General features: G+C 37.1%; 1 protein-coding gene across 4 annotated transcripts in view; it reads right to left on the reverse strand.

Moving 5' to 3' along the window:
• CNKSR2 (connector enhancer of kinase suppressor of Ras 2) overlaps positions 1-16,567 on the reverse strand; it is a 214,701-nt gene that overhangs the window by 133,227 nt on the left and 64,907 nt on the right. For all 4 annotated transcript variants that reach the window (XM_065677314.1, XM_065677313.1, XM_065677311.1 and 1 more), the window contains exon 5: positions 8,343-8,384. In XM_065677314.1, coding sequence (XP_065533386.1) covers positions 8,343-8,384 — 42 coding nt within the window. The remainder of the gene's footprint in view (positions 1-8,342; positions 8,385-16,567) is intronic.

A 16,567-nucleotide genomic window follows, 5' to 3' on the forward strand; every position in this document is an offset into this window, starting at 1 on the left:
GTTTTGTTGTGTGTATCTGTGGAGGATGGGAGAAGGAGGAGGAGGAGGTAAATTCAGCTCCAGGAAGATATCAGAGCTTGGATGGTTCTGGGACACATTCATAGGGTACAGCTGTGTCAATAAACAAGAGAGTTTAACCAGTGGTTCTGTATGTAGTTACTGCGCAGGTCCTGCCCAGATTACTGTTGTTGACTTCACTGGCCAAGGCTTTTTAATATACCAATCAGAATAAATCAGCATACAGAAAAAACAGTCTTTTCATCAGGAGCAGGCTTTCCCTCCATTAGGCTTCTTTACGGAAAAAGACCTTGGACCTATTCAGTGGATCAGGAACTTCCATGGCAAAGATGCTGCCACATGGCACAGGAACAATGTTAATTTAATGGTGGCAACACGTTGAATTTAGAAAGTTCCCAGAGAGAACTATGCTCCTCTTCCTAAATAGTTTACACTGTGGCTCATCAGGTTCATTCCATATACACTCAAGCAACAAACCTGCCTAAATCTAAGTTATGTTTGATGCTACTTCTAGCTTGAATAAGTTTTCCCTAAGCTCCCCAGACTGCACTGGAGCTTTCACCTTGGCAGATGCAAGCCAGTTTTACAAGTTATGTAGGTGCAAGAAATACAGGAGGTCTTATCATTATGTTGCTGTTATTAGTAAAAAGTTTTAAAATTATTATTTTGTTTGATGGAAATTAATGGACTCACATAATAGTGGCCACTCAATTAATTTGAGTGTAAGAAAAGCACACAAAAAGTGCACATTTGCTACTCATTTTGCTCCTATTTATGACTGCATTATTTCTCAGCATAACAACTCAGTACAAACTGTACTGTAGACATGTATTTTAGTTTCACTAAATAAGATGACAGTACAACTCACCTTTTCTCTCATATGGTAGTTACATCTCGTTACTTTGTAAAACTACACTTCTGTTTATGAACACATTGCTAATGAGATCAGGATCCTTCATCTTTTGTAACTGTTGATTCCCTGCTGCAATGCAGTACTAGCTACAGTAAGACTCACAGGAAGATGAGCTTCCAATTGCTCCTACAAAAATCAGGAGGCATTAAAAATGCCCAGCCTTTCTCAAGCTCCACTCAACTTTCAGTGTGTAAGCTATCTAAACAAAGGAAAAGGATTTGGCCAGGCCAAAGCAAAAAAAGCAAGTTATAAGAGGTTAACTGAGATAAATCAACAGATTACGTTTTCTCCTTTTGTCATACTGTCCCTATTCTCACTATAAGCCTTACAGCGATGACTTCAGTTCTCTTTTGCAGTAAGTCTTCACTGCACTTTATTAACAAATTCTCCTCTCTGTTCAGTGACAAACTTATAATTGTAGATTGAAGCTACACCAGTCTTTACATGCAAAGCTAAATGATTCATGGGAGGATGAAAAATATCACTACACAGAATCTAGTTGCTTGGTAGAAATTCAAGGGGAAACATTTTTTTTTTTCCCACTCAGAAGACAACTGATTTATGCTCCAGAGCATGAAGAATGAAAGATAACACTTAGTTTCTACCTCTGCTTTTGGGATATAGTGTACCAATTTTTAATAGATTTTCCACAATTGCTCCTTCTTTCAGCCAGGAGGATAAGGACCTAAAGGTGACTAAATTAGAATTGCACCTGTACTGATTATCTGGCTACTTCAATTCATGTTTGGAAAATGACCGTCCTCTGCAGCACAGTGGAAGTACTTAGGTGTCATGGCTAGCTTCAGAGGCTCCACTGTGGCCTTTCATCAAATTGTTCATCTGTTATCTGCTCAATTCAGGGAGCTCTAGGGTCACCAAGCATTTCTGGTCAAGCAAACAGGTTTGTATTTGCTCCTGTCTTTAATTTTACCCAGGTCAGTCACCACGCTTTAACCCATCATGCCAAGTGTGTACGCTCGCAGCCCAGAAAGCCAACCATATCCTGAGCTGCACTAAAAGGAGCGTGACCAGCAGGTCGAAGGAGGTGATCCTGCCCCTCTACTCTGCTCTCGTGAGACCTCACTTGAAGCATTGTGTACAGTTCTGGTATCCTCAACATAAAAAGGACATGGAACTGTTGGAACAAGTCCAGAGGAGGGCTACAAGGATGATCACGGGGCTGCAGCACCTCCTGTATGAAGATAGGCTGAGAAAGCTGGGGCTGTTCAGCATGGAGAAGAGAAGGCTGCGTGGAGACCTCATAGCAGCCTTCCAGTATCTGAAGGGGGCCTATAAGGATGCTGGAGAGGGATTCTTCATTAGGGACTGTAGTGATAGGACAAGGAGTAATGGGGGTAAAACTTAAAGAGGCGAAGTTTGGATTGGATATAAGGAAGAAGTTCTTTACTGTAAGGGTGGTGAGGCACTGGAATGGGTTGCCCAGGGAAGCTGTGAATGCTCCATCCCTGGTGTTCGAGTCCAGGTTGGACAGAGCCTTGGGTGACACGGCTTAGTGCGAGGTGTCCTTGCCCACTACAGGGGGGTTGGAACTAGATGATCTTAAGGTCCTTTCCAACCCTAACTATTCTATGATTCTATGATTCTATACTGAAGCATCCTGGCTGAAACACATTTCCAGGGCTGAGCGCAAGAAAAGCGCCAGCCTCCCCTATCAACTCTCTCACCCATGTCATTTGAATGAGGGATAGGATGCCAGTAAGACATGTGGGCATACTAGGCTAAAAGCAAGAAAAAAACGTCTTGGCAATGTTAACTTTAATCTGCTTTAGGGAAAAAAATGAAAAATAAAAAAATAAATGGAAAGGCCAAAATCTCACAAAGCAACTTGCTACATGAGCTTCAGGATGAAGTCTAACTTGTCAGCTTAAGCCAAACCAAATAATTATTATTAAATTGATTTTAGTCCAAAACATTTGTTGTACCATAGGGAATACATCAGGAACTCCAGCACTTTTAGAACCAATTAGCCCTGGATTTGCATTTGTATACGCATGGAGTTTAAACAGTGAACAAAATCTCATTTTAGATGCAAAAAGAGAGGCTTCTATTACAGTGAAGTTTGCTGGGCCCAATTTTCAAGGTACAGACTATTTAAAGGAAAAAGGTGTTTACTTTTTATTTAATAAGACTATAGAAATTATGCCTTTAACAATGCTTTTTTTTTCATTTACAGTTCTATAACAAATATGCAAATACAGTAAAGGCAAGAGTGAATTATCATAACTGTGGTTTCTTCAAGGCTCTTACAAAAAAAAGAACATTCTGATCCACTACTTTTTCTTTTCTTTTTCAGTTTAGTAACTCTTTTATTTTAAATAGCTCATTTGTTTTTCAAAAACTCCTGGATATTAACTTCACTCTGCGGTTCTACTTTCTACAGTTTTCCAACTCAATAAAATGAAGAGGGTTTTTTTCAGGTAAAAATAGCATAATTTTAATAAAATGAAATTCCTTATGAAAACATTCTTTTTATAGAATTAAACTAAAAAGAAAACTCAGTTAAAACTTATTATTCATCTGACTGATGCCTGGCTTTTACTTTCTATAATTAGCTCTTGCTTTGCTCTTACTTTAATACTCTCCTGCTTCACATGGATTAATCTGAACTAGATATTTCCATCATATATAGCCTTGAACAGCTGGATGGAATCAATGAATTATTCTTCAAAGATTTTACAGGTCTATTCAGAGTTTTGCAACAATTAACTTATAACTCCACAAATAATCAGAACTGACACCTTTTTTAAAGCTGATCTGTTTTCCGTATGTTTTATCATCTCAAGTTAATCAGCATCAGGATTCTAAATACCAACTAGCAAGAGCATACTAATCTCCAGTTTTGAAGCAAACACCACATCTATGGCTTATCTTTTCATATTTAGGCCCACTGTATTTTAAAATCTGTTCTTAGCATTTTCTATTGCCATCTACTTCTGCTGGTTATTATTTTCTGGTGATATTTACTTTCTATCTATATTAGTTTCTATCTATATAAGTTATTACAACCATTATAATTTAATTATTTATTTATTGCATCACTTGCTGAGCAAAAGGTAAGCTGGAGAAAACATACTGAGAAATGAAGCGGTAGAAATATGAAGCATTTCCCTGTGTTCCTGAGTATTTCAGAAACATCAACATTTTAATGAGCAAACACCAACACATTATTCCTGTGTGGCTTTATGCTTCTTATTCCACAGAAACCGAGTGTTTCTGCAAATAAATTAACAGGGGGAAAAAAAAAAGCAATAAAACTTTTAAGACCTATAGTTGTCTTTAAAATAGGTTCAACACACCTGCAATCCTACGGCAGAAAATTATAGAAAAGACACTTTTTCCTAGACACATTTTCCAGATACATGTAGAAGAAATAAAGAAGTTGATGTAGATAATTTCTTCTTAAAACTTCATCAGTTTTCTATAAGACCTTTTTCCTTTAGATAAATTTTATGTGTTTAGTTGAACAGAGATTAGTTTACTACTTCACCTAATATTGTGAAAATCAAAATGCTTTTACATAACATTTGAAACTCAAATTGCCCGGAGCAAACAAAAACATCTATTTCTTGAAGATAAACTGCAGCTATATAGCTCTGTCTCCACAGAATACTATTTCTTGACTATATCTGTGATATCTAAAATGCTAACATCTGAAGAAGTTTACTGACGTTAAAATATACTATCTATGGACAAGGTGATTCAGCAGTCTCTCCACATGAACATCCATACTGCTACCTCTGAAAGAAAGAGGGCATTCATTTGCTTTTCAAAACAATTTACTGCCATTAGAATATGAGCACATTAACTATTTTCTGGCCCTTCCTGATTAAAGCAAAATAGTCCATTATTTAAATGAGGATCTTGCCTTTGATAAGGGATGCTGCCTTCTCCGCATTGATTTAGAGGAAAGCATGAAAACTTAGTGATGAGGTAACTTTGGATATATCCATGGATGACCTTCAATAGCAGCAGAGTGGTCTCACATCCCCCGCCTGTGCCTACACACACTCTTTCCCCCTGATTTGGCACAAAGTATAGAATCATAGAATGATTTGAGCTGGGAAGGACTTAGAAAGGTCATTTAGTCCACCCATCTATAACAAGCAGGGACATCTTCAAACTAGATCAGGTTGCCCAGAACCACATCCACCCTCGCCTTCAATGTCTCCATGGGTGGCATATCCACCACCTCTCTGGGCAACCTGCTCCAACATTTTACCACCCACATTGTAAAACATTTATTCCTCATATCCAGACTGAATCTCCCCTCTTTTAGTTTAAAAACATTACCCATTGTCCTGTCAGAAGAGATCCTGCTAAAAAGTCTCTTGCCATCTTTCTTACAGGCCCCTTTTGAATTACTGAAAGGCCACAGAAAGGTCTCCCCAGAGACTTCTCTTCTCCAGGCTGAACAACCCCAACTCTGTCAGCATTTCCTCATAGGAGAGGTGTAGGCTCACTCCAGGGGAAATAGGCAGCATCCCCACAGGAGATGTGTGCATCTTATAGAACTCAAGCCCCTGAATCATTGCACACAAGTTCAAAATAACACTTTCAGCTATGTGAACAATGGAGATGTTTAACCTAAAACACAGGTTCAAACTGAAGTAAAGCACTGGACCACCAATAGGTAACACAGCTAAGAATCAGATACTTTGATCCAATGATGTGCTGCCAAGGTGGTAAATTTCTTGGTGTCCTAAAGAATAAGAGTACATAACTGAAACTTCATTTTATTTTAATTTCTGCAGCTGTAGCTCTTTTTTACTTATGTAAGAAAGATCTCTTAAAGTTTGACTTCAATTTTTAGTGGGAACAATACCTTGTAACAAGGATTTCCTTAGGCTAACTGCATGAATTGCTGATTAGTTGCTAAGTCATTGCCTTTTGCTTTTGTGAGGAACATTGTTTCATTGTGTCTGGAAGACAACGTGGTAGTAAAATCATATGAGGTGAGCCCATGGTTTTGAATTCAATTTCTTCTCTAAGTCATTCCAGCAAACACAGCTATACATCAGCATCTGCTCATTCAAAGGCAGCTGTACGTGATGCTGGCCAGACACCACTTCTGCTACCTTCAGGAATCTGCACAGTTTGCAGATGGGAAATGTACTCAGAAATTGGACTTGCAATAGCTTGGTCTTTGACTTCAAGAAGAGAGAATTCACTTTCTCTCCATATAATGTCCTATCTTCCCAATCTTTCTCCTAGCATTTCTTATTCAAGATTCTTTCTACACCTTTACCAAATTTACTGCTATTCTCTTTATATCAGAGAATCTTCTTTTTAACATTCACCTCTAAATTTACTGGATGCACAGTCTGTCACAGGAGATTTAAATTCTTAATCTCCCTCTAGAACACCTTTAATCTAGTTTGTGCATTCAAATATTGTTATCTCATTAGGTATCTAACATCTCTCTTCTTTGACACTGGCGTAAAAATACCATGCACGTTCTCAAGATCTTGACATAAGCAGGCTTTTCCTCTATTTTTTAATTGATCTGTTAGATTGCTGCTTCCCAGATTGTCTAATGGGCTAAAGCTACACCACCTTTTTCTTTCTTCCAAGGAATGTAATTAGAGGGTACTCTGCTTTCAATTCTAATTCTATCATCAACCTTTTCAGCTGCACGTGTAAAATATTCCCTTTCAAATTCAAACATGATTTAAAATCCTATATTTTAATTATTCAATCGCAGATTTACCTCTTTCCACAACAGCTTTTGGTCAGCTTTTGCTCCATGAAATCCCCTCCATCAACTAAAATGTGGCATGGTCAGAAATGATCCAAGTGATGTGTAATACATATAGTCATTTTAATCCCAGGCTTCAGTAAAACATTCAGCGCTCTGTTCTGGTTTCCTTGCAAGCTTGAGCACTAATCGTGGAAGCTAATTAAACTCTCCATAATAATACATATGTCCACCTGTCACCACAATAAAGTTACTGTGGATTAAAGAAATAAGCCTATGTGAGTCTGAATGTTGTAAGATAACTTTTGAAACCTGCCTTAAATTTGTGCACTCACATATCTTAAACAAATCCCTCCCAGTTTCCTCAAAATTTTCTGTTGAAGATTATATTAACAGATGCTTCATTAGCTCTAAATACTGCCAGATCCCTTCCCAATCCTTTTTATTAATTTATAAAAGATAGCTATACTGTAGATAGCAGAACTCAGAACTCTTGGTTCTTCCAGCAGAAAACAAACATGCAGTGAACACAACAATTTCAAGCTTAACAGCACTTTTGCCGAGATTATGCAATTAAAAACTTAATGACTTAAATGCTTGTAAAGATCAGCCTAGCAAAAATGATGATGATGTCAGCCTCACTAAAATGGTTAATTCTTTGTGTCCCACAGGGAAAAGTGTCAGTGAAACCTGAGAATACAAGGAGATGTTTTATTCCATATCACTGTGAAATCAAAGCATCAAAAGCTTATAGAATTCAGCTTGCCAAGCATTTGATGTAGGAGCACTTAAAAAGAGGAGAAAAAAAAAAAAAAGTACAGCAACATTTACTGGGATGCCCACCTTTTCAGACAAAGAAATGCAGTATTTTCTTCATTGAGCTTTTGTAATAAGAACCAGAAGATACTAAAATCCACTTAAATGAGAAACACAGTGAATAAACTAAATCAATCTATTACTCATTCTTAAGAAGAGTATCTTTGTATCTAACTTTCAGAAACAAGCTCTAGCTTAACCTAATACTACTAAACTACAGCAACAACATGAAACACAATATCTAAAAATTAGGTGCAAAGTTTACTCAAGCTTTTGATTCTCCATCCACCAAGTACCAGCCTTTCAAACTCACCCTGCATTCTGATTTCTCATGCCCTGATGAATTTCATAGGCTTCATTTATTATCAATAGCACTACAGATTCTGGAAACAGACAGTTGTATTTATACTGAGAGTTCAAAAGGAAAGAATTGCTTTAATTTTCCTATCACTTGGCATCATAGGTCCATTCTCCTATGAGGAATAAAGCTGTATAAATGAGGCTATATCACTTACATAAATACATATGATTTCATAGATGCCCAGTGACCAGCTCTCTCAGGAAAAAAAAAAAAAAAAAAAGAAAAGAAAAAAGGTGCTATTTTTCCAAATCATTCTTCTGACCATGGTTTACAAATAACAGACAGATCTGAGCCAAATACAAGCCCTTGCAAAGTTCCTGTCCTCTCATGTGCCAAGCTCAGCTTGAATAAAATCACTACTTATTCACCACTAATTCCATACATGATGCTCACTCCGTCATACCCAGACTAGTTCATTATCACACTGGCACTGTAGAAAAAGCACGAAACACACAGGTCTGTAATTCTATGTAGTCTATACAAATATATTTATTAATAGAAATCCAAACACTACTCACCACATGAAGAATTTTATTCTCTGTTTCATATACTGTGCAGTCCTGAAAGAGTAAAGCAGAAAAGGCAGGTTAAATTGATCCCATCATCCACCCTTCCTAGATTTATTCTTGAAAATAATTAAATTTAATTAAAAAGGAATTAAAGAAGAAACAAAATATTTCAAAGTCTTAAACAGAATGGAGAGATTCATGTAAATTTAATGTGAAGCCACCACAGAAAGGAAATACTGGTAAATGTTTATATCTCTTGACTAGTTCTTGTTGCTTCCTTCCTTGAGACAGATACTGATCTTCTTCCACTTTACATCCTTTTAGCACATACCAGCTAGTCACATGCATGCCAGACAAGTGGCTTCAAAGAGCAGTCCCTGGCCACGGACAGTACTCACTTTCAGTGGTAGGACTGAAAAAAACAGATGTACCAGGAATACTCTTTAGTAACTAAGAAAGAAAATGAAGCTAAACAATTCCTGCTGAGCTGAGTTGAACTAACATGTTTGCACACCTTGCCAAAGAAGAGGAGGAAAACACTGGGAGGAGGAAAAAGAGAAAAGGAAACCACTGTTTGTTTATAACACTTCATGCAATGTGAGGGAAGACAAATGTGGAATACAAAACACATAGGAAACTTGAGTAGGACTATCTTTTTCCATACAGCCTGCTGGGGACTGCATGCACATTCTTTGCCACCTTATATAGTATGCGAGGTAGTTTCTATAAGCAAGATTAACAGATGGGAGGCCGAGGGCTGTGGAAGTTTTTCTAACATGCCAAAACCTCAGTAGATATATAGAGAAACTGAATTAATAATTCTGGAAGCACATGCAACACAACCAAATTGGTGAAGGAATCACTATTAGAATTAGAATTTTATGGTAATTAGAGCAAACTCTGTTTAGAACAGATGATTTATATCCTACCTAATAACCCAGATGAAAAATGCGACTAAGTTTTCATGGTTTCAGTTTAATTTTTAAATTAATTGATCTTATTAGAAAAGCAACTTGTTATACACAACTGGGTTTGCTTTTTTTTAATGAACTTTTAATCCACAAAATGGTTCTAGCATTACTTGGGAAAGAAAAGTCAATGTGTTCTTAAGCTTTATATAAAGCAACCTATGCAGAAGCAGCAGGCTGATAGGGAGCATTTTCCTAATAACAGCTGTTGGCATTCAGGAAACATTTGCCAGTAAGTAGAGCCGGAAAGAAAATCTACCACATTTAATTTTATGCAGACATCAATGAAGTATTTGCAATCTTAGTAGGAAAACACACATTTCATTGTTATATGTGGGAGGACATGTAACATTTTCAATGTGGATACATCTATGTTCTACATGGTTTCTTATGAATCATTTTGCAAAAATAGCAGGAGGGGATTATAAAATTCATATTAAGAAAAAGAAAGAAGTGCTTTTAGGCAGATATAATTATTTCATTGGTAATAGGAAGATTTTACTATAAGTTAAACATTCATCTTAAAGAGAATACTGTTTGAGAAGTCTCACTACAAAGGGAAGAAAAGATTCTGGGTTCTTAAATGCTGTAGAGGTATAGTACAATCAAGAAAATGAAGGATAACAGGGAAACACCCCTACATTCTTGAAGCTCTTCACAAAATCATGAAGGAAGCTAAAGAAATATGCTTATTTTATTTTATAGATATATATATGTGTAAATATTTCTGAGTCTACAAAAGACAGTAAAGCAAGTGGAAAACTTCTCTGGCATCCAGTCTACGCATAGGAACAGGTGGCCTCACCCTGAAATTCTCTCCTCAACACACAATTCCCTACAAATCCAGGGAAGAATAATAGCTAAATGAGTTCCAACACATGGCAGGCAAGAGAAAAATTAACAGTTCAGTAAACTATAGAACACAGAAAATCTGGAGGAGAGCAAACGCTTAGGCAAAAAATTCCCAAACAATTCTAAAATACACATTTTCAACACATGAATGACATTCCACTAAACATAATTCAAGTATGAACTCAGGGAAATGTGCAGGAATACAAAGATCCATACCAGCACAGCCCTGAGCAGCCCTGAAGTGTAGGATTCAAAGAAACCTAGAAAAGGTCACCGAGCTGATCCCTGCATCATAGCAAGCTCATTTTAACTTCCTGCAGCCATCCACGGAGATGAGGGCTGAGACTGATTCTAAATGACTCCAAGAGCAAACCTCCATGTCATTTTCTCTCATAGTGAAGTTTATTTCCTCTTAGATTTTTTTAAGTCACTCCACTCCTTTGTGATTTATCTTTAAGCAAGTGCTGAGGATAACTGTGCCCATTGTCTTCAAACATCCCTTAGGTAGAATGAAAAGCTGAATACTTATTACTGGGGGCCTTTTCCATTTACAATTACTGCTTCTTCACACCCATTTCATTTCAAATAAAAGAACTTAAAGCACTTGAGAAATATAAAAAGAGTCACCAACTATGCGATTAAACATAAATTTGTATTTTTAATAGCATACCACCCACAGCTGGAGAACATCTCATATATATACCTGGACTACAAGTCCATATGTTACTCTTGAAAGATCCTAATATCTGTTTAACCACAGTATAAAAACATTGCAATTAAGTTAAGAAACAGATCATATGCAAGTTTAACATCAACTTTTTTCTACTTTAGAAAACAAAGAACACACAAAAAACCTGCAGTGAAGCTTTACTCCTACACAAGCTAACAATTTGCTATTCACTTAGTGAAACAATACAGTCATTACCCCTGAACTGAAATACACAGAGCAAGGAGAAGATATTTTACTTTTAACTCTTTATTCTCTCAGCTCCACACATATATACACTGACAAAGTATAACTACAGCTAACTTATACTATAACCTTCATTCAACCAATCAAAGAAAATCTCAGCTGAAACTGCACAAGGTTATCTTCAAATGTGCATTATTTTCTAAAACGTTAATGACACGGATTGTTAATAAAGCAACAAAAGCAGTTCCATGTTAATTTATACTTCCTGAAGATGTAGTCAAGTATTAGCCATTAGCACTTTCAGAGAGGAAAATGGAACAGCATCATCTACAAAGAAAGATAAATAAAAGGGGCATATTATGGAACAACTTCATTACTGCTATCATATTTTCATGGTCACTCTTTCCAGCTCTGTCATATGCGTAAAAAATGGCAAAAGTGACCTTTGTGGAGGCAGCTGGTACTTGCCTAAGATCCTAAAAAAAGGAAACACTGAGTTCAAAGCTAGAAGAAGGTATAAAAAAAAAAAAAAAAAAAGGCAATAAGGGAGGAAGGTAAAAAAAGCAAGAACAAACCACAACAAAGAGGGAGAGGAGGGTTCTTCTGTGCTTTCAATCCTATTGTAATATTTAAAACCTTTGTTTAAGACTAGCATAACCTGTGCTCAACTGCAACTGTGAGGCATCACTTCTTCCAGAACTTCTGATTTTCATAACCACAAATCTGCATTATTTCTACAAAAATTACAAGTTTTATCTTCATACACTCTATCATAATGTCGTAAGTCATTATTACTAAAGACATTTAAATGCACTGAATTAGGAAGCCTGGACTGGTGACAGTGCTGCAAAATGTACACACCTCACCCTGCCCTAGATGCTGCTAGAACAATTCACACATGAGGCAACAGACATAAAATACAAATATTTGTGAACTTCATTTTTCAAGAACAATGTTTATGATGATACTTTATTTTTCCATTTTGTTTATGGGTCAGCTAATTACAGCAGAATTTTTCTTATTCTTTAGCCCATTTCTTTGCCATCCAAGTTGATTAAATTTCACCTCAAGATGTGAAGTACTGAGATACAAAAGATCTGCCAAGTCCTGCTACTGCTCATAGGGAAAAAAGTTCATGCAGTTCTCCAGTACTATAATTATAGGATAATATTCAGCAGAAAACACTTCTAATTTTACATATATATGATTTGGTTTAAAAGTCTGAGATGGCAACCTGCCAAATTACCTATTGCATTTATCTGTCAGACACTTCTTCTCACAGAGTTCTTGCAGGGTATCTTGAAACATACCATAATTGTTACTACTATTATTATTTGTGGTTTAGCCACACATTCTAAGCAGCTGCTGCACTGCACTCTTCTTGGCAGTCTTAAGTTCCTGTCAAATCCGTGACTTAACTTCAGAATAAAGTTAAGCTAGCTCAGAAAAGAAAAAGTTGTACATACAAATAGTTATAGGATAAAAAAGGGAGAATTGCAGAAATGTGTTTATCTATTCTTTCAGCAATGAATCAGCAACATTTCAGCATTTCTAGTAATCCTTAGATCAGAATGGTCGTGAGAGGGCATGGACTTCTTCCACTGTATTTTCTTGTCCAGCAGAATGTCTTAGTTGCTCATGTATATTTAGTCATGCTAATTAATTTTTTCCTCCAAGGCAAGGAAATTTCTAGGCAGAACTGATACAGAAGCAGGTTGCATGACTGTTAAGAACAAAAGCCCAATCTCCTGACTAACATATTAGCCCTAAAATGTCCTTTGTGAATTCACACAATGAGCGGCATTGCTCAGAAGCAGGCCATATGGTGCTACAGAGGTGGAGTCAAGTGGAGCAACTTGTGAAGAACAAGAACTTGCCACAAAAGTGTTCTTTTTCCAGACAACTTTGAAGCTGCTTCTGGTGAAGCTCCTTCACTGTTTTTAAATTTTGTTTTCCACTGCAGTTTAACTGAATTTACATGAAGGCAATTTACATGTGTATGTTTGTGTACACTGCGCTCTTTCTACCAGCACTTTGCTGATAAAATGTAGGCAAAGTTAAGGAGCACAATTTTAAAAGAGGTAGTGAAATTGCCTGGGAAATGCAACTTTCATGAGCAATTCCACACATCTTCCATGCCTAGTTTTAAGAGGGCAACAGCTAGATTTTACGCACTGCTTAAAAACAGATGTCTGATAGAATTGCTGTCACCATTATTTTGAAGTCATGCAAAATGCTCTAAACTACATAATTTCAGTTATCTATTTGTAACAAAAACAACGAATTACATGATTGCTAAAAGAAGGTTCAGACTCTCATGCATTGCCAAACCTTTGGCATAAAATCTCTCTTGAGCAATGTAACCATAGGTTGGAATCAAGCCAAGTCATCCTTTAAATCCTTTAAACTCTTTGCTTCTTAAATTGATTAAAACTGTAACTGAATCCTTTAATACCAGGATATCTCTAATGGATGGTCTGTTGGTCTTGCTAGTTCACAAAAGTACAAAAGAATTAACGCGAGAATACTCAGACCATAACCCCAAGTCCCTTCAGAATAAGTTGTTCTGGCTTCAAGGCACCCACGATGAGCCTGTTCAAGTGTCACTAGCTGTAGGGAATTTATGCCACTAGCTCTAGAAAGGCTCATTTGGCTTGAATTCTGCCCAGTTCAGCTATGACAAAAAAGCCACAAGACTGAGGTTTGCTGAAGTAGTCACTGAAGGTTCTCACAAAAGTTCTTAACAACACTCATGACAAAGTCTCCAGCTCTGCCAACACATGAAGAAGGCAAAAGTTTATAGCTTTCATAGCATGTTCACTTTATTATTACCTTTCATTGCTTTTCTTGGACCAAAACAGGAATATATAATTTCAAAAAAGGTACAAGCATAAGATAGTTTGAGTTAATTTAGACTTTCGCTACTTAGAAAATGCATGAAAAATATATATAATACATCTGATGGCAAGATTACAAAGACAGCTTTGAAAAAAATAAGCTTGATAGATATAATATGGGCTACGGCAAAACACTGCATTCTATAGAGCATGACGATTAAAAATTGAATAATATTAGGGAATTCTGCTCAGGCTGTGATTTATAGGTATGTCTGAGTAATTACTAGAACAACAAAATACAAATCAGCAGACATACAGCTCTGTTCGATCCCCTTCCCTCCAACCCCCCGTCAAAGAAACAAGAAACAAGAAACTCTTAAATATCCCCAACGCTACAGAAGCTGGCAAGCAGATAACATTCTCCTCTGGCAACAGGCAACGAATTAAGAGCATGACACAGGCAGAGGTTTCCTGAGGTGCCTTCCTACGTCTTAGATTTTGAGAGGTCTAACAGGATTTTGGATACAAGAAACGTGGGCCTTGGGGACACTGACAAGTAAAAATGTTTGTCACAGAGAAAGGGGAAGGGGAAATCCTTGGCTGCTGCCATGAATTTTTAAAATCACACAGCCATTTGTGTGAAACCTATTCTGTATTTGTAAGTAGATGTCTAAAGTACATGCTGTCCCTGACTTTTTTTTTCCCACTGAGCTGCTCCAAGAGGAACCTGTCATGACTGTTCTTCCTCCTTCTGACTGCAACAATCCCAGGGAGTTCTATCCTCAACTCTCCCCTTTTCTGCAACCACTTCCCTATTGCTCAGCAGCCTCCTAAAATCATGCTGCTTTAATTATCATCTCTGTGTGGATGAGTCACAGATCTCTTGTCCCTTCTGTTCACATTCGCAGTTCAGAATCTCCTTCTGGATATTTGCCACCAGCCCTAGCGCATTATGCTGAAAAGCTGAAATCACGTTTCTTCCCAAACCCTCCCTGCTTCCCCTCTCTTTCCCTATCTCTGTCAACAACTCCACCACCTTATGTCCCACAAGCTCACAACCTGGGTGCCATTTTCAACTCCTTTTCGCTTCCCACACAAATCCTGTCGATTTTAATCCCACTGCTGTTCAGATATACTCCCTTTCTTTCCAACTACACAAAATCATTCGATTCCTGTAGTTTCCTGCCACTCGGTCTATAGCATCCTTACTCTATTATTATTCCCTGCCCCTCCACACTGAAGCCAGAGCTCATCTGTATCTGCAGCAACCCACTCTGTCCTCCCCCATCAGAAACATGCGTAAGAACTGACAAAGGTAGGAGAAAACAGAACAGTGAGCACACGCAATTTAAGATACTAACGGAAGAGGAAAAAAATATCTATTGTGAAAAATATAATGCAAGCTATTAAATAAATGCTACATAAAAGGACCTTTCCTATGCAACCTACACAAATGCTTCTAAAAGTCTAGAGCATTTCCCTGAATGCTTAATGAACCTGCAGTCCTCCAAGTTCATAACCCTTGTGTACAAACTAATAGCAATTACCCCGCTTACTGAGTACAAAGAATTGCCTTAATTTTATTTGAACAATCTGCATGGAGTGGCACCTATCACCATAGTAACTGAATACTTCATGTAAAAATTTAACACAACTTACATAAATCACCCACAGATCAAGCAACTACTGGGAAAAATTGCTTGCTGGATTATGAGAGATGCAATATGTACACTAAGCTCTTTTCTATTTTTCTGAAGTTATTTTCTATTTCCAATTATTTCTATCCTCCTTTCTGTAAAAGACATCATCTTGCTTTGCTTTGGGATCTGCTTGCTTATGAGTTCTAATTTGCATATAGAAACATTTCTTCCTGCTATGCCATTTCTAAAATGAGCTGATATACCATTAGGTCAGAAACCACAGCAAGTATTTTAGCCCTGACTAAAATCACACTGATACTTGCTCATACAACCTGCTAGAACCTAAGCGCTTACGTGGTCTAAATTGAATTTCAGCTCTTCGGGTGATTTCTCTACACAGCAGCATTCTCAGCAGGTAAAAATAAAATCCACTGAAACTATCAACACATGAGAAGTTGGAAATAGGCAAAAACGTTTCACCCAAAGCAGAAAACCCAAAGTCAAGACACACTTTTTTTCCACACATGTAATTCAGAAAAACAAGTGCCATGCATTCAAAACTCAAGCTTTTATTACTGACATGCAACATAAGTTTTGTAGCACAACGTACTGTGCAGTTCTTAAGTTTGTCACTTCCAAGACCATTTAGAGAGAAATAACTTCTTAATTTTTCACTTCTGCTTTTCCTCTAGTACTGTCATTTAAAGAATTCTGGTTTATAAAACACAATTGCAGCAAAATATTTCATGTTCCATATAGTGCCTGGGTGGTTATTCTGTAAACAGGGGAAATAAAAGTAACTGAACTTGAGAAAAAGTAATTATATATAGGTAGATGGCATTTCAGGCTCAGATATGACTTAAATGTATCATATTGGATCATCTGAAATTCTTGATGTATTTTTAATGGATTTAAGCAAACACACACAGACTTCACATTAAATTCCTGAAATATAGACCCTACACTTTTTCATGGTCAAGGAGTGTACTAGATACTTGGCAACACATATGTTCTGTAATTCACT

This window comes from Lathamus discolor, chromosome 4, assembly GCF_037157495.1.
Source record: "Lathamus discolor isolate bLatDis1 chromosome 4, bLatDis1.hap1, whole genome shotgun sequence".
Classification (NCBI taxonomy): domain Eukaryota; kingdom Metazoa; phylum Chordata; class Aves; order Psittaciformes; family Psittacidae; genus Lathamus; species Lathamus discolor.